The following is a 21,153-nucleotide window of genomic DNA, read 5'->3' on the forward strand; positions in this document are numbered from 1 at the left end:
TACTGATCTTTTGTAGTGTCTAGTAGTGTGTCTGTTTGGATCTGCCATGTAACATTAAGAGTAAAGGTTTTGACGACACATTTCAATCAAGAAACTTGGTTAAAATTAAAATAGCAGACTCATATAGTCAGCCAGGTTATAAAGCTAATGATCAGGACACTCTACAAATGGTCAATTTTCAGCTGTCGACATTTAACAAGAAACTACACGTTTACAACTGATAGAAAATGATATGAACCTTAAGTCACAGTATTCCTCTGATGGCATCCGTTTCTTAGAGTTTGCGGCCTTGGAGCATATCTTTAAGTGCTTGATTCTATGCTCATGAGAGCGCTGTGACTCTGGTCCTGCCCTGATAGTAAAACGAAGCATGATTGGTTGAAGACAGAACGTGCTATGATTGGTCCGAGTAATGTGGCCATTATCTGATTGGCTTGAGCAGACGATGGGTGGAGTCCATCTATTTGTAGATTTGTGTGCACATCTTGATGCTAGATTTGTTTCAAAATCAACAAATGCGTGTAGTGATCCGCAAATGCACAGGAAGCGATCCACAAATAAATGCACGCGATTCAAAAATGAATGCTGGACAGAGTTGTGTTTGTAAGTTAAAAAAATATTTGCAAATCTCATTTTATTATTTGTGAATTCACTTTATTTTTGTGAAACACCTTACATTTATTTGTGGACCTGATCCAATATATTTGTGAACCAACTTTTTATTTGTAAATCTCTTTACATTTGTATGTTAATATGAAAAAAACAATAACCCCATAAATGTGTAACCCTTCACTACAATGAGAGGAAATCACTCGCATTTGCAACCAAATTTCGCACTATGCGACTAAAGTAAATATATTTGGCAACCGGCTGGTAAATGTTTACATTTCACTCACCAGTAATTGTGTAGTTCAGTCCTGAAGTGTTCAGCAGTGAGATCCTTTCACAGGGTGTTGAGAGTAAAAGTTGTTTGTGTAATTTGTGTTCAAGGACGACCTTCATTCATGACCATTTCTCATTGAATACTGTCTCTTTTAATACACTTTCTGTTCTTTACAGTCAGTTGATGATCAAAAAAAAAAAAAAAAAAAAGTAAACATTTAAAAAAAATAAATAAATAAAATTAAAATTCTAATCATGCATCGCACAGATGAGGTAAAGCCATTAGAGTACTCTCTAGTTAACACGCACTCATTTAAAGACGCTGTTTACAGAAATACAGTTTTTTGTAAAAGAGACAGTACCGGTTTTAGCACATGTTCAACAAATCAATGCAAATAATTGTAAACAGTACAAATTATGCAATTTAACAATAAATATGTAACAAAAATTATATATGAAAAAATATATTATCTTATTTATTGATTGAATATTTATTTGTTCATTTTTAAAAAGCCAAAATGCGACAAAAACGAGGAAAAAGTAATAAAATATAATTAGTAAAATTAATATTTTCCTAATGTACGTAATTAAAAGGTCCCCTGTATAATTAACAGCATTAGCTGGGAGATAATATATATGTAAGCAAAAGGAATATTATAACTGAAATAAACCCATTTGAACCGATATTGAATCGAATCGGAATCGAATTGAGAGCTTGTGAATCGGAATCGAACTGAATCAGGAAATCTGTATCAATACCCAGCCCTAGTTGTGCGAAAACCATAAGTCAGATCAGTTAGAAAATCCATAGCAAACCGAGTCAGAACAGTCTGAAGGTCTGTACCAAGTTTGGTGGATGTGGATTAAAGCTCTAGTTGGAGATATAATTGACAATTTTAGTCATTGTTTAGGGATTTTGGAAAAACCCTTAACCATGTCTGTAGAATAACAGTAAGTTGGCTTTGTCAAGTCAACATAAAGGTGCTTTTAGCCATTCACTTACAGTAAACAAGCATAAATGTACTGCCCTGTGAACATGCTCAATAATTGACAGACAGAGAGTCTTCTTATTGGCTAAACAAAAGATATCACGCTGTTTACCGAGCCTAGGGCTGTTACAGAAACAAGTGTGATATTTCATGGCACCTATTTCAGTGATATCTGACAGGTTTTAATTTAATAAAAAAATCACTCACAGCACCTATTGTTATTATGCATAATTATTATGCATGCAGCTTTTATGACTTAATTTTAATTGAGAGACTAAAAATGAACTAGTAAAGGCCAAAAGAGGATTAAAAAATTTTCAAAACTTAAAATAAAGGGTGAGCAGTAGAACCTACATATAAAGGACCAAGATATAAACTTTCCTTTATAAATTCATATATATTTTAACCTGAAATCTTTGTTGATTAAAAAAAAAAAAAAAAAGAAAAAAGCCGATGGACACGTTTTGCATCAACTACCCACACTGTGTCTCTGTAGCACTATAAATAAAATATTGTTGTTTGTTCAAGCAACATTGACTCAACCAGTAGCATGAGTTTGAGGTGGGACTATCTGTTTGTTAACAAATGCCAGATGGGAGAAGTTTGGGAATGCTGTTTGAAAACAATGTTTATTTTCAGATCATTGCTTCCTTCCTAACAGACATCAATATCTATCCACGTTTAGGTTGCAGAAATGTATTTTTGTTGCTTGTTCTCAACTGAGCTCAGCATTGAACACAGTTCTGCCAGTTCTTTCTGTCAAAGAGAAAAAGCCAGTCTCTGTGTGCCTTCAGAAAATACATGGAAATTATGATGGAGCAGCAGCTTCCTGTGTCACGTGTGGGAGTTCCGATGGAAAGGTCAATATTATTTCTCTAATACGGCTCTTAGGAGGGGGAGCAGGAGGAGGAAAAGAGGGAGTGCTCTCGCTTGTCTTATTAACATTTATGAATAATTTAACCCGGCACGCCTGGCTATGATCCAGGCACATCATTTGTTAATTGCAATCAGAGAAAGGAAGTGGGTTGATGGAAAATGCAGCTCTGACCAGTGACTTGCTGTAATAGCCATCAAGCTGGCTTCATTGACCTGCTGCTGTGCAATGTAAATATGGGTTTTTACCTTGAATTGAGCACAATAATGTAGCAAGTAATAAAAAGTCCACTTTAGGGATAGTTCACCCAAACATGAAAATTCAGTCATCATTTACTCACCGTCATGTTGTTCCAAACCCATATGGCTTTCTATTCTCAGTGAAACTCTAAAGGAGGTCTTTTATTCTATACAATACAAGTAAATGGTGACTGAGACTAACAATTTGTCCAACAACTCCTTTGTGTTCGATGGAAGAAAGAAAGAATATGACTTTCTTTTTGCTGAACCTACTCATCTTGCTTGGTGTTGGTTGCAAATTTTTCTTAAGCAAACATTTTTACAAAGCAAGTTAAGTCATGGCCAAATTAATGGAGCTCCAGTGCAAACTTTAGATTTATGGAGGACCAGTTTCCCTTCTAATCCCTTGTTATTGTGCAGTTATAATAAATGATGAAATAACTCAGACATGTCTGCCAGCTGTTTTTCAAAATAAACGTTTTCCTGCATTTCAAACACAAACCCTCTCAGAGAACGAACGGTCTGTATCTTGAAGATGAAAACGATAGCATTTTAATTAACTCGGTCTTCAGACTTGTCCAGTGTACCCAATCAGTTATTTGTTTGCAGATGTAACAATTATAGTAGAATCATATTAACACAATAGAGAGCAGGCATGACCCTTTCAGACTTGTACTCGTATCAGCTGCAGCGAATGCATTGCTTTGCAAAACAAATCAATTGAGGCATTAAAGGAACTCTTTTAAAAATAATTGGAATGCTTTGTTCTGTTTCTGTATCTAAATTTAAAACTGGTCTTCAAGAAAACAAACTGACATTCTTTAGCTACAAACGTAAGACACAATTATAATGCAGGAATATTTTATTAATATAAACGATCACTCTTATTTGACAACAATTAATACATCATGTTTTTATTTATTTTTTTGGTGATTATTTACTTATCATTTGAAATAAATTTTTGGGGAGTAAATAAGTAATGTGATTAATCACTAACAAACATTAATGCATAAATGTTTTATAAATACTTATTATAGGCTTTATTGTTAATATTATTCACAATTACCATTCACCAAATTAATTAAAATTTTCCTTAGTTTCAAAATAATGTGTACTGTATTTCATAATTGTCCAGTCAAAAATGAGACTTCAATATTGAGCATGTTTACATGCACACCAAAACGCTGATAACAACCAAAAACCAGCTTATTCAAAAAATCCTACAACACAAGAAAAGTGTGTTTACATGAGACTTGAAATCATCAGATTATATTATCTGCTTTTGAAGTCAAAACGTTACAACAAACAATCACTTGCGCACATTGCATAAGCTGGTAAGAACACCGGTAAAGGTGTTTACATGCAGAACAGAATCGAGATAATGGGTACTTCTGTTGATAATGTTTTTCGCTTAAATCGTTTATGATCTTACCCCGATAAAGGAAATCCATGTTCCCATACACATTTTTGGCATTTTAAGCATAATCGTTGTAAGGTTGTGCATGTAAATGTGCTCGTTGTCAATTATTAAAATTCCTGGGATAGTATTTATTTTTTGGCATTTATATCAGAGAAACAACAACCAATTTTCTCAATCAATCCTCCCTTTAACTTCTGATTGCTATATCTTGGGAAAAAAAAAAAAAAAAAATTAAACAAAACATTGCACTTTGTTGTTTTGAAATAATGTGACTCTTTTGTGCCAGCACTATTATTCTAGCATAACTGGCTTGGGAATATGAGGCAATTATTTCTGCTGGCTAATTATTCATTTTCATAATAAAGGTAATTTTTCACACAGCAATTATAAGTGGAATCAATGCTTTGAATGAGACGTCTGTCCTTCGTTTCCTTTTCTCTGTGGTCAGGTGGAGCGACAATGTGGTTTAGCAAACGGAATTAACAGGCAGGCCCCTTTTGGGCACGTACAGCGTTGTCCTGGTAACCATTTTGATGCAGTCGATGATGGGGCACACGCTCAGGCAGAGAGTGCAGCCAGTGCAGCTGTCCATGATTACAGGAAGATGGGTCTCAGGGTCAAACTTAATAGCCTGAAAAAGAAGAGGAAGGGGAGGGTAAAATGCTATTACATTAGAACAATTATCGACTCTCCATAGGAGGATTTCCCCAATCCTGGGAGAGCTTTTCACATAGCTAAAAAATGCAACAACAATGACAGCTAGAACAACAGTGCCATTCTTTAAGGTAAATAGCTGGCCTCCTTCATTGCACACTAGCCTTTATAATTTTAGACTCTGCGTTTGGCTCTTTATGTTTTCAATACTTGGAGCCAAAGGCAGTACATGAACTTTATAATAGTGACCTCAAAAGACAACATACTGTATAATCTGAAAACAAACTTCTTGTATGTGCTAGTATCCTTATGTTGTGTCCAATATGTAATGTAAATAGTAAATGTAACACTGTCAGAAATGTACTTTTCCATAAATACTCATTATTCGCTCCCTGGATTCAATAATCAGGGGTCTTTACTCAGGCTCAAATTGGAAGGCTAAATATATCAATATACTGTATTTAAATACAGTATATAAATACAGTGTTCTGCTGCTGTTTCAGTGTCTTGATAAAAAGCGCTGTGATTTTTAGATGCTGTGTCAAGTTAAGAACTACTTCAACTGTTAAAAACGCATTTCAAGACACCTTTTCACGGTGCTGCATTAAAGCTACACTATGTAACGTTTGGCCCTCTTGCGGTTGAAGCGTAGAACTGCAAGTTACTTGTGGAGGAACATTGTTTTGGCAATTACGTCAGTCGGGCTTTGGCTCTGCTCTTCTGCACGGATGAATTTGATGGTTTGAGGAGTACCAATGTAACCATGGTTACAGGGAATCAACTGATCAGAGCAAATGTCACTAACAACAAAACTCACACCCTCCCCTCAAAAAAATAAAATAAAAAATAAATAACGAAAGGAAGAAAAAGACGGATATCTGAAAAATATGTCTTATTAGCAGGTAAGTAGCATATCTTCTGTTGTTTTGACTTATAAAGACAATTGTTTTAAAATAAATAATGTTACAAAAGTTAGGCAATGCTAACATTAGACAATGATTGCTAGTCATATCAGATAAGGTCAAAAGGTTGTAACTATTATAACTTAGCTAGCATGCAAATAGACTAATAGTAACTAGTTTAGAGATTGCGTTGTTACCAGCATAAAGTGAATTTTTTCCATTGTCCTTCCTCGAAAATGAAATCAAGCACTGCAGTACAACAATCCATAATAAAATGCATTCCATTAGAGTAGCTAACGCTATCTAATGAACTACCGAGCTAAGAGAGCTACCTGGCTAACTATCGGTCCAATAAAATATCTTACCTGCTGAGCGAGGAAAACTCATGTTTCGTATTTTATTACAGGCTCTGTCACCTTCCCTTTATGCTTGCAGACTCTTCTTGTTTCGAGGTTTCTTTATTTTGAAAAAGGGTGATTCCCCAGAGGGTTGCCTTTTTGAATGATCCAAGGTCAGTGACGCTCATTTGTTGTGGCTACAAGCTTTCGGCTTCAAACTACTACCACACCTATCACCGCACATATACACGCGCTCTATAGCTGGACCTTCTTTTCTTTATTTACGGACATGAAGTAAACACACACGGATGACTGATGGAAGTATGCAATTTCCCGCCAAATCCGTCCCGACAGCTCTAAGATCTAAATCATTATTATAGGCTTACCATAGTGAATCAGGGTAAGGCAAAAAATGGTTTGGAAGACAGATTGTTGGTGTACTTGCTCATTAATGATATTTTGTTCATTTCAAACAAAACAATCGTACATAGTGTAGCTTTATGCTTTTGAACCCTTTATTGCAAATGCTTGAATTGAATCATTTCATAAACAAAATGTTTTAATCAACAAATTTATTGCGATAATACATATAACTTGGCTTAAAATAGTATCAGATGTTACCAATATAAAACAGAGGAATTCATTATGGGGCATTTTTTGCTCTCACATTTTTAATTTTGTTGTTGTTTTATGGGAGTCTCCGAGACTAATTTCAGACCCTGATACAGAAGTAATTGCTTCCCCTTAAATCACATGTGGCACATCAAGATGACGTATCACATAATTATCTGATCAGTGTTACCTGGTAGCCTGAGTCATTGCAGGTCATGTAGCATTTGCCACAGTTGATACACATCTCTGGATCAATGAGGGCCTGCACTTGTTCATTGTTGTCCAGATCCTGATAGGCACCAATATGCTTCAGCGCTCTGGCAATCACATCCTTTACAGAAATGAGGGGCAGGGATTAAACGGCAAGAAAAACAGCAGTGGCGTCTAAAAAAACCAGTTTGAAAGGCAGCGTTCTGTTCTTAAGTTAGCTTAATTAAATCAGCGCTGAAAGAAACAGATCGGTTTTGAAGTCTGACTTCGACTTTGTGATCTCCACTTCCTCCTCGAGATCCCTCACAGCTTAATCACCTTGAGGAATGAAGCCATTTAATGGTATGAGCAGGAATACTGCACGTGCTACAAGAAAGCTTCACACATAAAAGATGGACAGTATGTTGAAATCTTATTTGTGCCTTTCTGTACAGTTTCACAATGTATGCAATTAAGTTTTACTTGAATAGCGCTATTTAAAATACATATTATTTCAAAGCAACTTTACAGACAACAGAAAAAATTTAAATAATGCCCAAACCCCCAGTGAGCAAGCTGAAGGCTATCAAAATCTTTCTAAGATGTTATATAGATGAGGAGGAAACCTTGGGAGGACTCATCTGGGGAAGCTCTCCACCTCTAGAGGACATATAGTATCCTAAATACTATATGTAAAGGAACAAAAATTAATGCCGGATGATATTTGAAGATATTATCTTACTTTCACATTGGGGATGGGTTTTTTAGGGATGTTAACTCGAGCTGCATTAGAGTCCATGGCCCCATAGTCATTGGCATCTTTCAGGCTCTTCTTGTATTTTGCCACGGCTCGAGTCTTCGTCTCCAAGTATGGTCCAAAGCTGGGAAGACTCTATTGGACAGAAGGATGAAACAGGTGAAACAAGTTTTAAAGATATTTTTGTTCATTTGAGTTGTTATTTGTAGACTGCCAAAGGAATTTTTCAATTTAATACAGTATATTAATTTAAAAGCCTTAAAATGCTCAAATTTCTTCATAATTTTGAGATCATGTGAAATACAAATACTATCAAATTTAGAAAGATAACACTTTAATAACTTTTATTAAGGTAATTAAAAAAATCAGATCAGTAGTTCATGTGCATTCAAGTATTTTGAAATTTCATTAAACTTTGAATCACATATTTTAATTTATACAGTCATATTTGAATGTACATGTACAACTGATCTGCTAAACATTACATAATGAATATGAAAGGAATATTCCGGGTTCAGTAACTTAAGTCTGATCGACAGCATTTAACATAAAAAATAAATAAATAAATAAATAAATAAATAATTTAAAAGCAATAAAAAAATAAAATAAAAAAAAGCCACAAATCTGGTTTACAGTGAGGGGATGGGGCCAATTTTTGGAGGATTTAAAGGTAGAAATGTGAAGCTTATAATTTTATAACAGCATTTACATTCATTCTTCTGTTAAAACTTGTGTATTATTTTGAGCTGTTAAATTGTATGGTCATTTTAAGGTTTTAAGGTTTACAGTGTTACGTCATCATGGCAACAAAGTTGTAAAATTGGATATACCTTTACATAGAAAAGGTTAATAAGCAATTGTATCACACTAAAATCATGATAACATGAATATTGTTTACGTCTTATGGCTATACTTTTGAAACAGTGAGTAATGTTTATGGATTGGCCCAATTCACTTCCATTGCAAATGCCTCACTGTAACCCAGATTTATGCTTTTGTAAAAAAAAGAAAACAAGGGATGAGACGAATTATTATTATTTTTGTGTAATCAACATTAAGCCACAAATGCTGTTGACTGAGCTTAACTTGTATTCAACCCGGAATATTCCTTTAAAGCAGGGGTGGGGAACGTCAGGCCTCAGGGCCGTATAAGGACTGCAATACCATTACCTGGCCCTTGAGGCCATTTGAGAAATAATTTAAAAAGGAAAAAAAAAAATAGCCTTGATTCAATTAATTGTAAAAAACTACAATTAAAATAGAATGATGCAAAATATTGTACAATAGACAGACCTTTCAGTGTTTTGCTTGGTGCGTGAGCCACAATCAGAAATTGCAAACAATTGTATGGCCTGTGAATAATTTAGTAAGTACTCGAATGGCAAAAAAATGGGAAGAAAGGTTCTCCACCCCTGCTTTAAAGACTTTGAAGATTGACAAAGGAATTCTTCAATAAACTGTAAAATGCTAAAATTTCTTAATAATTTTTATTTTTTCAGAATTTGAAAAAAGGGATCAAGTGAAATATAAATACTATAAATCTTAAAATGTAATACTTTAATAACTTTCATTAAGAACATCAAAATAATTTTATCAATAGTTAATGTACATTCAAATAGTTTGAAACATCATTAATCTTTAAATCATATATTTTCATCTATATTCATATTTTAATGTACATGAACTACTGATCTGTTAAACATTGTGCAATGAAAATTAATGACATTATAATTACTGTTACTAGAAAATTATACCAAGACAAGATTTAGGTAAATCATTAAGCATGCCAAGCATGATGTCATATGAATTAATATCCATATTTAAAAAAAAAACTGCTTTTTACATGAGTGTAATCGAAAGTGTGATCCATCCATGCAATCACTTCCCACATCCATTTAGAACAAAAGTGGTTGTAGTGTTATCTTTGCCTCAGAGTCTCGCACACATGCCTGACCCTCCAGTGCGCCGGGGCTAAAGAGGCGATTCGTATTCAAAGTCACACTCCCATACCGACACACTGCGTCTGAGAGGTGGCCATAAAAGTGCCTTGAGCCTTCACTCTCCAAAGCCCATTCAACAGGAAATGCCGGCAACACTGATGAGAAATCAAGTTCGTCACAAAATTAGCCATCCTTTTAATGGAGCCATAAAGAGTATCTGCAATGAATTGTTAGGAGATCGCATAATACTACCGGTAATTGCAAGGATTAGCTGGTCAAACTAATGGTTTGACACTAAAATGGTAATGAATGGTAATTTGAGGGAAATGGACTTTTGGGTTGCTGATGGGCACCACTTTTAATAACTGATATTTTCTGTTTTATTAATGCCCTTTCATCTTCAGGATGAACAGTGTTTTTTGGGCAATTATTATCATATCCATCATTTGAGCCTTTGGAACAAATACTCGGTATGTTTACATCAATCGAGCAATCGAGCTACAGCAGGTTTTTGGGTAGTCAAGTTTCAGTCCTCATCGTTTGTCCAAGTAAACACAACATAATGCGTAATCTAGGAAGTTCATCAGCAAGTATTATATGCATGCTGTGCATTAATTTTTACGTCTTTCTGGGCATGCACACAACGCAGAGACCAGTTGTGCTCTAATTAACAAGTATAGCCCACATGCTCATCGAGGCCAAACTACAATATCATAATCTAGTTCTGTTAGTCTAAAACATTAAAAAAAGAGACAAATTATTGTTTTAGTATAACAGAAATAAAACATTTAAAGTGCATGTAAACGTACTGACTGACTTTCTTATAAACAGTTTCCGACATATTTCAATATCTTGCAGCAAAATAACAGCAAAATCACGCATTTAAACAACATGCTATTCCGCCCTTCCTGCAACAAGTATTCCTCACAATGCCTGCCACAAATCCATTCGTCCCAATGCTAGGACATTTAAATTGGTCTTGCATTTTCCCAGTTACACAATCTCCTCAAAGCTGTCATCCACAACAGCCTGTAACCCTTCATTTCCACCATGGCCAGATAGAAGTGCCTCAGAAGTGCCTCTGCCACAAAGCAAAAGAATCAAAACACAGCAAGAAAGGACTCAGTTATTAGCCATCCACATCAAACTTCTCACTTAAAAAAAAAAAAAAGTGGCACCCAGACAGAGAGCATTGGCCTTTGCTAAGCCAGGACCTATCAGAGGAAACCGAAAAACAAATCTATGGTGGCAGTGTTGACTGCAGGACTAATGGCTAGCTTAGGGTGGGCGCATCCTCCATGTATTTATTTCCCTGTAGAGCTAACACTGGTGGCCCTGTTCTAATCCTGCATAAAAGCATTACTCTCTCAGGCACAGGCTGACAGTCTAATGAATCAACTGTTCCAGCCCTACAGCAGACAGTGTGAGGAACCCATCGGGGGCTGGGGATATAAACGTGCATGCACATTCACCGAGTACACACACAGACCCACACAAAAACACACAGGGTAGACAGAGATATGTCATTATAAGTGCATCAGTCAAAATAAATAGAGATACGAGCGGCTTGCTTGTGACAGTATTGGTGAAACCTTGATTAAACTGCAACTTTCAATACTTTACAACATGGAGACAGGTTGCTATTCAAATCAACAGCCTAAGGGTGTGCCAAAAATATGAATCATATACAGTGGGGTTCTGAGTCCACTTGTGAAAATACTTCTATTTTGCATTTTTCTGATTTAATATAGTTGTTGTCATTACAAATGATGTTATCAGCATAACAATTTGAGTAAAATTTTAGTATTTGGTTTGTCCCCCTTTAGATTTAATGGCAGCATGCCCTCGAGCTGACATGGACTCCACAAGTTTGTGAAAAACCTAATGATCCATGTTCTCCAGCATGATTTGAGAATGTTCCCAAGAGCATCTTGTGACACCAAGGAAATCTGACCTTTTGTACAAAGCAGTTAACATGGTCAATGTCACAAATTAACTTTATTTGAGACCTAAAAATAGTGCAGAATCATAAATGTTTATTTTACACAATAACAAGTTCAAAATCCTAAAACTTATTTTTATTTCTAGGTTTAAATGAAATTTAGGTTCTAAATTAAATCACATATTTTCAAAGTGGACTCTTTGAACCCCACTGTCTATTTATTTACATGTTTATTTTTGTAATTTTTTTTACTGATGATGACCATTAAGAGCAGAATGATGGGGGGCTGAATCTTAACTTGAGTCAACCTGGACCACCAACCTCTAGGCCATGGCTCCAACATACAGTATGAGATATGTTTGCATTAACATCTTTAACTTAAAGGAATGTTTCAGGTTAAATACAAGAAAAGATATATGGACAATATTTGTGGCATGCTGTAAAAACAAACATAGATAAAAAATTATTTCACAGTTCTGTGCTTACAATGGAAGTCTACAGGGCAAACAACAATTTCTGTAACCATTTGTTTTACCGACTGTGGGATGTCAAAATTATTTTCTACAGTATGCCGCAGATGCTGTCTATACAGTGTTATGGCCAGCTCATTCCCGACCGCATCATAAAGTGGAGTCAAACACAAAATGCAATTAGAAAAATAGATTTATTGTAAATAAAGTCAAATTAATATGATAAGCAAAAGAAATGTCTAGGGGTTTAAACAAAAAGAAAGGCATCACATGAAGCTGGTAGTTGTAGGTGAGTATCGAAGAGAGAGTTGTACCGGTGACTCCTCTGGAGAGGTGATCCTACCCCAAAAAGAAAGCAGCCAAAATGAGCAAAAAGATAACTTATATACACACCCCTAAATAAATAAATTACAAAAACAAATTACTCCCCCCGCCAACCAGCAACTGTCCCACTCTGCCACTGTGGGACAGAGATAAAAAGGCCAGGGTCGTAACAACAGCTTAAAGAATAGTTCACCCAAAAATAATAATTCTCTCATCATTTTACTCACCCTCTTATCATCTCAAACTCATATGACTTTTTTCTTCTTCTGTGGAACACAAAGATATTTTGAAGGATGTATAATGTGTTTTTGTCCATACAATGTAAGTCACCGAGGTCCAAAACTTTTAAGTAATCGATTCGAGTGGTTTAATTAATGTCTTCTGAAGTGATATGATTGCTTTGGGTAAGAAACAGACCAAATATATTTATTTTTATTCATTTCAGTGACATGAGTCTTTTGAATCCGTTCACCAAAAACGACTTGTTCATTGATTTGTTTATAGACCATTTCTGCAAGTTACACCTTTGCACCTGTAGATGGTGCCAAATGACCATCTTTTAAATCATCATGACCGGAACAAGTCTAATTATCCTTTATTTAAATTTCTGTATCTACATTTCTACAAAGAGACAACAGCACTGCAGAATGCTTGAACATCATAAGTGTTTCCCCAGGAATGACAACAAAGCATATCTATCATATTGTGCAACTGTTGAGCACAACTTTTTACAACACAACAAAACTAGCTGAAAAATATGAGTTTCAATAATGTCTATATGTCATATGTGTAATGTGTGGTCATCACTCACTTTTATTCATAATTTATCTGGCCCCTTCTCTTGTAATGATGAGATCGTTGAACTGAAAGAATGACATGCAGCTCCTCCTCCTCTCATTCAGCCAGTCAGCAGATGACTCATTCATTCACCTTTCTCGCAAACGAGTGTACCAGCACATTCAGTTCGTTCATGAACGAGATGTCTTGACTGGTTCAGTGTGGGGATGTATTCATTCAGTGGGTAAAACCAATTATATGCTTTATCACAGCCCACACTTGAATGCTACTGTCTTTACAGGCATGATAAGCCATCTCCCTTGCTTCAAACTAGAGCTCATTGGTTTCGAAAGGAAGAGATGTCAGTGAACGAGAAATATGAGTCAGTGTATGGAGGTGAACGAGAAATATTCGTTCACTTAAAAGATTTGTTAAAAAAATAAAATAATTCATTCACAAATGAAACATCACTACAATACATGTTGACATACGCAGTGTCCTTGTTGCGTTCATGAAAGAAGCACATGATTTCTCGTGCTTGACTCGTGCAGAGTGTGGTAAACAAACCAGATGCAATGTGCCCAGGTCTGCAGTTTCATGCCCATTTGGGCTATTTTGAAAATGTAGACGCAAGTTAAATTGGGTTGAGTTTTTATGGGACACTTTTTAAATGTACCGTGGTCGCCAAAAGGTTTATGTTAAATACTAGAAAATGAAAATGCAACGTTTTATGTACAGTATCAAAGAATCACCGTCTTGAAGCCCTCACTGTTCCAATTGTGCCAGATGTCAAGATTTATAGTGAATAAGGACTTAAATGTTGGTCTGTTTCACACACAAAGCGATCATATTACTTCAGAAGACATGGATTACACCACTTGAGTTGTATGGATTACTTTATTCTGCCTTTATGCCCTTCAAAAACACTCAAACACGCCTTACTGGCTCAAATTTCCCTCCCAAATCTCACCAAAACCCACATACAAAGCAACTGACCACCATTTTGCCTCCGGCAGTCTTGTGAGTACTTAAATGGCAACCAGCGGAAATCCCTGATGCCCATTAGAACTTCATGTTTTCCAGAGACACAAAACTGCAGTCTGCCTGACTCACAGCAACCTCATTCAGCCCTATTAGATGAGCTCTCTCTCCCTCTCCTGTCTTCTGTTTAGTTACGAACCACAGCGTATCTGCTTTATGCTAATTTGCTCTAAGATCATTCAAAGGATTCAAAGAGAAGTCTACAAAGCAATACTCTTCACAATGGAAGAGAAAAATATAATGACGGGAGTTTTCACAAAGAATTTTGCTTTACAAAGAGATACTGAGAGAAAGAAAATGCCATTTGATTTGGGCTTCTGCGAAACAGATAGGTTGAATGCTTGTATAGAAAACCGAGAGTACCAAATAACAGTTATACAAACATGTTGGTGGAATAGGAATGTCTTTTCTTTCTTACTGTTAGGAGAGAGTTTTTTTTTTTTTTTTTTTTTTTTGCAGGTCGACTCCACGAGGAGTGCTGTTTTAATGAGAGGAGCTACACGCACTGCCAAATCTCATGTCCCGGGCAACCAGAAAGCCTTTGCTAATTAGATGCAGAGCTTTCCAAAACACAGGGCTTGTCAATTCTCCATCTCCCCTCTGGATTGTAAATCAAGAGTGCAGTGGAGGAAGCAGCACACATTATGTCAGTGTGGGCTGAGTGATTTAAATTATACGAGAATTAGAATGGAAGCCCGCTCTCGTATGTTCTGTAGCATAACGACCATTGGCAAGGGATTTGACGAGAAAAGTGTTAATCTTTCTCCTTACCTTGTAATGGCTGGTAATCACACTTTAAGAGCTAAGCAGACCTCACATGACAGATACTAAGCATTCTAAGGTAAGGCCAGAGACATTGGGGAAAACAATTTTAACAGGACATCAATCAAATCTGAAAGTAAGAAAACGTTTTGGTCTGGTGGAATTGTGTACGATGAGATCTGATGATTTCATTACCTGTAAAGGGTCTGACCTGCATTGCTAACTGAACACTCTCATAAGGGTCATTCCATGAAATGGGTGGCTTTTGTGTCCCCCATTAAGAAATGTGTAAACAATGACTTTTGCAATGAAAAGCTGACACCAAATTTTACTATGTTATTATAGGCATTTTTCTTAATGCATCAGCACAATTCCAGTAATTTTATTTTACGTAATTTTTTTCCTCTTTGACTGTGTTTTTAGGAAGTCACTGATTTTAAAAATCTTGATTTTTGAGCATGAATTGGAAGTTACGACCGACTTCTGTATTTTGACATATTTCCGTGTGAAACAGCTTATCGAACTAGAAAAAATTTAGCTCAGGGCTTGGGTTATGGTGAAGCTGCCCTAATACCTCAGTTCCTGTCCGGATTTGAAGAGCCAGTTGACTGGAAGATATGGGGAGACCTGCGAACTTGGTCCTTCTGGAAGGTGGTAGATCGTGTCGTTGAGATAATGGAAGAAAGGTTCCAACTCGGGCTGTGGGAAACCAACTTCGACACTCCCACCATCCAGCCCCTGCCAGCTCCTCAAAAGTCACTCACAGCTGAGGCTGTCACTGCAGCAGTAATTCCCTCCGCCTGTAAGAGGAGGAGGGTGCCCACTCCTCAGTCGCTGACAGCGTCCACGGCCACAGAGACCATTCCCCTGCTGCTGCCACACCCGCACCTGCCACAGGCAACGAGCCAGCACCCACGACTGCCACGGCCAACGATACAGCGCTTACGCCTGCCACAGCCAACGAGCCAGTGCCCACGGCTGCCACGGCCAACAAGCCAGCACCCACACCTGCACCACGCCTGACTTCCTGTCTGGATTGGTTTCAGTCTGTGTCAGGATCCGGACACTCGTGCTCATGTCTGTCTTTTATTGACGTGGGTGCATCGTGCTTATGTCATCTTGGCACCATGCACTTGTGTCAATTCTCTGTCTGTCTCGCGAATATGGGTGCACCTTGTGTCACACTCGCTTTGCACGCCCGGGTCATGAGCCTTCATGTTGTGCTAAGGTTCGGTCACTTCGGTTTAAGGTGTCGGGAGTGTGTGTGGCCGATCTCTCGCACAGGTGTCCTGTCTTGTTTTTGTCACCTTTTGTGTGCATCACGTGGCGTTTGCCTCGCAATGTACACTCAGGTTTCGTTTAGTGTGAGAATGCGTGGCATCGCTTTGTTTGCCGTTGCTACGCATTCTCTCATCTTGTCTGATGGTTGACATGGGTGTATATTGCCTCATTGTCTTGGCAATGTGCACTCATGCCATTCAGTTGTTTTGTTGTCTTGTGAGAGCACGTGGCTTTGTTTTGTTTCTGTATCGCCACGTGTCTCTCTGTCTTATGTCATACCCCGCCTCCTTGTTTGCTTATTTTTAGTTCATTTGCCTCACCTGTCCCCTGTTAACCCATTTGATTTCTCTCCCTATTTTAGTCTCCTCGTGTTTGCAGTCCAGTTCGTCTTGTGTGTATTCAAGTCAGTCCTGCTTGTTAATCGGTCTCGTTTCCAGTCTTATGTTTTCAGTCATCCCTGTCGGCCCTGTTTCCCCCAACTGTTTCCTGTGTCGGTCTGGTTGGTCCTGTTTCCCTCTGCATCAGCCTGGATTACCCTTTTCCCCTTCTGGGTAGTTTATGTTTGTTTTTCCACCTTGTGGGAGTTTTGGTTTGTGTTTTTTGCCCTTGTTTATTACATAAATTATCTTTTATTTTTCAACTCTGCATTTGTTTCCTGCCTCTGCACTCTCTGACAGATTTTATCCATCAGTTGTTGATGGATTGTGAAAAGTGGGCATTTCATACCGAAATGGAGGCAGATGTAAATCCGAGTTTGCAGTAGACACAAACACACACCCCTTCCACCGTGCTGCTCGAGCCAGAGCCCGTTACTGGTGAAATTGAGCAGCCATCTCAACACATTGATGATCAAACTGACAACATAAACGCAAAAGCATATTACATATTGCTGTTGAAAAACTAGTGTGTAAAAGATAACAATATTTTAATGTTTTGAATCACAATACACTAAATATAAAGGAGGGAAAACACTTACTAGTACTGTACATCCCAAGATACCTGTTTGTTATTTATTTGTATTTTTTTTAATCACCTTTTCTCCCAATTTGGAATGCCCAATTCCCACTCCTTAGTAGGTCCTCGTGGTGGCGCGGTTACTCACCTCAATCTTGGTGGTGGAGGACAAGTCTCAGTTGTCTCCGCTTCTGAGACAGTCAATCAGTGCATCTTATCACGTGGCTTGATGTGCATGACACCGCAGAGAGTCACAGCACGTGGAGGCTTATGCTACTCTCCGCTATCCACGCACAACTTACCACGTGCCCCATTGAGAGCGAGAACCCCTAATCATGACCACAAGGAGATTACCCCATGTGACTCTACCCTCCCAAGCATCCGGGCCAATTTGGTTGCTTAGGAGACACTCAGCCCGCTCTGGATTCGAACTCGCGACTCCAGGGGTGGTAGTCAGCGTCAATACTCGTTGAGATCCCCAGACCCCCCCCAAGACACCTGTTTTAAAAAATATGAATAAACTCCAGAGACATCCAAAGCATTGTATTCAGTAGTGATCACCTCAGCAAATCAGGCATGAAATATCTCAAACACATCCATGAATTCGCCATTAATCCTCCTTCAAAATGTAAACTGATGCCAGTTGACCTGTAACCAAGGAAGTTTGGGTTAAGGAATGGGAGTTTTGGAGGAAAACAGCCAAAAAAAACACGTTTTCATCTCTGCATTAGCTGCTTTGATGGCAGGTTTGCTTACACCCTTGAAGGGGTGGGGTTAAAACTTAATACCAAATGCATACGTCAGCAGAGCAGAGTCAGTCATTTTACCGGAAGAGCAAGTTATGACATTTTGATTAAAGATTACGAGGTCAAACATTTTTTTTTTATAAAATAGCCGATATGCATGGATAAATCTTTTATAATAAGACCAGTAACATGCATTAATAAAATAAATAGGGTCCATTTTGATTTCATGCTGATTTTAAAGGTATAGTTCAGCCAAAAATGAAAATTCTCTCACCATTTGCTCACCCTTATGCCATCCCAGATATGTATGACTTTCTTTTTTCAGCAGAACACAAATGAAGATTTTTAGAAGATATCTCAGTTCTGTAGATCCATACAATGCAAGTGAATGGGTGCCAAAATTACGAAGCTCCAAAAATCACATAAGTCAGCATAAAAGTAATCCATAAGACTCCAGTGGTTAAATTAATGTCTTAATAATAATGGAATTTTTGTGTGAACTAGTCCTTTAAAAAGTTTCATTCACCCTGAGGATGCCTTTTTTTGGTCTGTCCCCACCCCTTTGTTTCCAATGTGTAAACTTCGCTTGAGATGGCACAATGCAATCTACAGTATATCTGATAGAATGTTTAAAATACTACAGAAATTTACTTTTAAAATTACTTTTCAAAATGGAAAGGCATCGATTTCATGGAAAGACCCTCAAAGACATACAGTACCTAACTCCCTGTCGTGCTTTAGCTCTATGGACAATGTGGGTGAAATACACTGAGCTCTTTCAAATACTCACAGAGGTGCTATAAGGCCAAACTATGTCTGAAATGTGGCTCACAGTACAATCAATGTGACTTCATTACTTAATTGAACTTTAGCAAGTATTTTGTCCAATACCAAGCTTTCAATTTACAGGATCCTCTTATATAAAGGTATTAAATAATACTGAATAAAATAACAAAACATTAATCCTCCAAGCTCATGTTAATGTAAGGAGCTCAGTGCTGGTATCATGGTGGGCATTGATCTCTGCACTTAAATTGGCTCCAGGCAGCGAATTTGCTCTTGTTTGGCAGAGAAAGAAATACTGTATTTGCCAAGACCACACATCTCTCTTTGTGTCTCCTCTCATCAGGGTGCAAAGATAATGGAAACCTTTTGCCAATGTCCTCACTCCATTTCTGAACAGCAGCAAACAGTCAGATAGCAGTGCGGGAGGGTATGTGTGTGTACGCTGGGACCTGCTTTGCATGCCATTTTTTGTAGGTTGCTTAAGGACTACAGAGTTCCTTGAAACTCAACATGGAGCAACTTTAATAACCACCTCCTGAAACCTAGACTTGTAAAACCAGCATGATTTGAATGATTAAAAGGACGAATGTACCTTAAAAATCAACCAAAACATCACAAAGCACTAACCCCGGCTGAATTCATCACAAAATATTCTCAATTGCTTGGCTCAGTTCTGAAAAATCAACATGAAATCAAAACTGACCCTATTTAATTCATGTTCCTGATCTTATTGTGAACGATTTATCAGTGTAAAATGTGATATCAAAATGTGATAACTTGCTCCTGTTAGTCAACTTTTATTTTTGCTGATGTCACCCAGGCCTAAAGTGGATAAAGTTAACCAATAGCCAAAAAGCTATTTAGGCATTGTTTTAACAATTTCACATTGAGGTCTGGCTTTATTCAGGTATGAGATATGATATCATTCTAGATACAGAGGTAAATTAAGTTATGAACAAGGTTTTTAATTTGATTTTAAAGGGATAGTTCACCCAAACATTCAATTTTTTGAACATTCATTTACTCACCATCTAACTGTATTTTTCTTCTGTGCAACATAAAAGGAGATGCTAGAAGGAATGTTAGCCTCAGTCACCATTCACTGCATCTCCTTTTGTGTTCCACAGAAGAAAGTAAGTCAAATGATTTTGGTACAACATGCGGGTGAGTAGACAAAATGTTCATGATTGGGTATCCTTTTGAGTACATGTTTAAAATGAATGCGCAGCTCATGTATTTGACCAGGTAATTCATCTTTATAATAAAAGCTGAAATAAAAGCAAACAAAAGTGTCTAAACACCCTCCTCCCACTCTTCGTCTCCCATCATGTTAGCTTCTGCTTGCTTCTATTCACTGTTTCTCCTCAGGACTAAAGTCAAGGTTTTAACAAGGACCTGAATCCCTCTCTTTTATCCCAAACCCCATTTTAAACCTCACATCTTTACTCCTCTCAAACATCTTTACCTCTCCATCCCTTACTCAGTCTCTCTTTCTCTTTTCTCTCCATAGTTCATGCTCTGTCCTTTGTTAAGAGCTCAAGCTATGTGCTTGTCTTTAGACAGAGCTCTGCAGACAATGTTGGCATGACAGAGAGAGATTTTGCCCATCGTGTTTTTCAAAATCATGTCATAGTCAAGGCATAGCACTTATCGGTAACCCACCCCCCTTTAATCACTTTTTACTGAGGCACAAAGCTGTTTATGGAGAGAGTAACATTTGCATATGTTTGTGTTTTCATTTTTTTGGTGTGTGAATGCGGTGTAGTGGCGGGGAAAATATCTCTTTGTTTAACTGTGAAATTTCAATGGGGGTGCTGAGTTTGGCTGTGACCGAGAGAGGAACAAACATAATCACAATTCAAAACATTTTGTGATATTAAAAATAAATATATGGTAATTCCAGTCAAAATACACGCCAGCTTTGATTATCTAATATTTCAACACCCTCACAGTTTGTAATGCTCTCTCTGTGTGTAATGCAATTCACAACTAATGCAAACTCCCTTTGATATTGATCACAAATCTATTAGTTAGATATCTGTGCAAAAGTGGAGAAGGTTTTTTTGGCTTAAACAGACTGATCTCACAGTGAATTTCGAAACAGGTCGAAAGTTCTTCAGCTGAAATCGGTCTGTGTTTACCAAAATTTGAAGCACTGCCCCCAGTGGCCAAAGCTTGAAATCTTATTCAACGTATGGGCACATGTGAGCTCCAGTTTCTGGGTGAAATGTTCACAGAGTGGCACCAAAAAAAGTTGTAAAGCATGTTGTTTTA

General features: G+C 37.4%; 1 protein-coding gene across 1 annotated transcript in view; it reads right to left on the reverse strand.

Moving 5' to 3' along the window:
* Positions 1-3,828: 3,828 nt before the first annotated feature.
* Positions 3,829-21,153, reverse strand: part of LOC127440388 (dihydropyrimidine dehydrogenase [NADP(+)]) — a 231,188-nt gene continuing 213,863 nt past the window's right edge. Inside the window, exons 21-23 of the mRNA XM_051696916.1 lie at positions 7,842-7,991; positions 7,101-7,241; positions 3,829-5,035 (exon numbers count right to left, since the gene is read on the reverse strand). Of these exons, the coding sequence (XP_051552876.1) occupies positions 4,871-5,035; positions 7,101-7,241; positions 7,842-7,991 (456 nt within the window). The 3' untranslated portion in view covers positions 3,829-4,870. The remainder of the gene's footprint in view (positions 5,036-7,100; positions 7,242-7,841; positions 7,992-21,153) is intronic.

This window comes from Myxocyprinus asiaticus, chromosome 5, assembly GCF_019703515.2.
Source record: "Myxocyprinus asiaticus isolate MX2 ecotype Aquarium Trade chromosome 5, UBuf_Myxa_2, whole genome shotgun sequence".
NCBI classification, from domain to species: Eukaryota; Metazoa; Chordata; class Actinopteri; order Cypriniformes; family Catostomidae; genus Myxocyprinus; species Myxocyprinus asiaticus.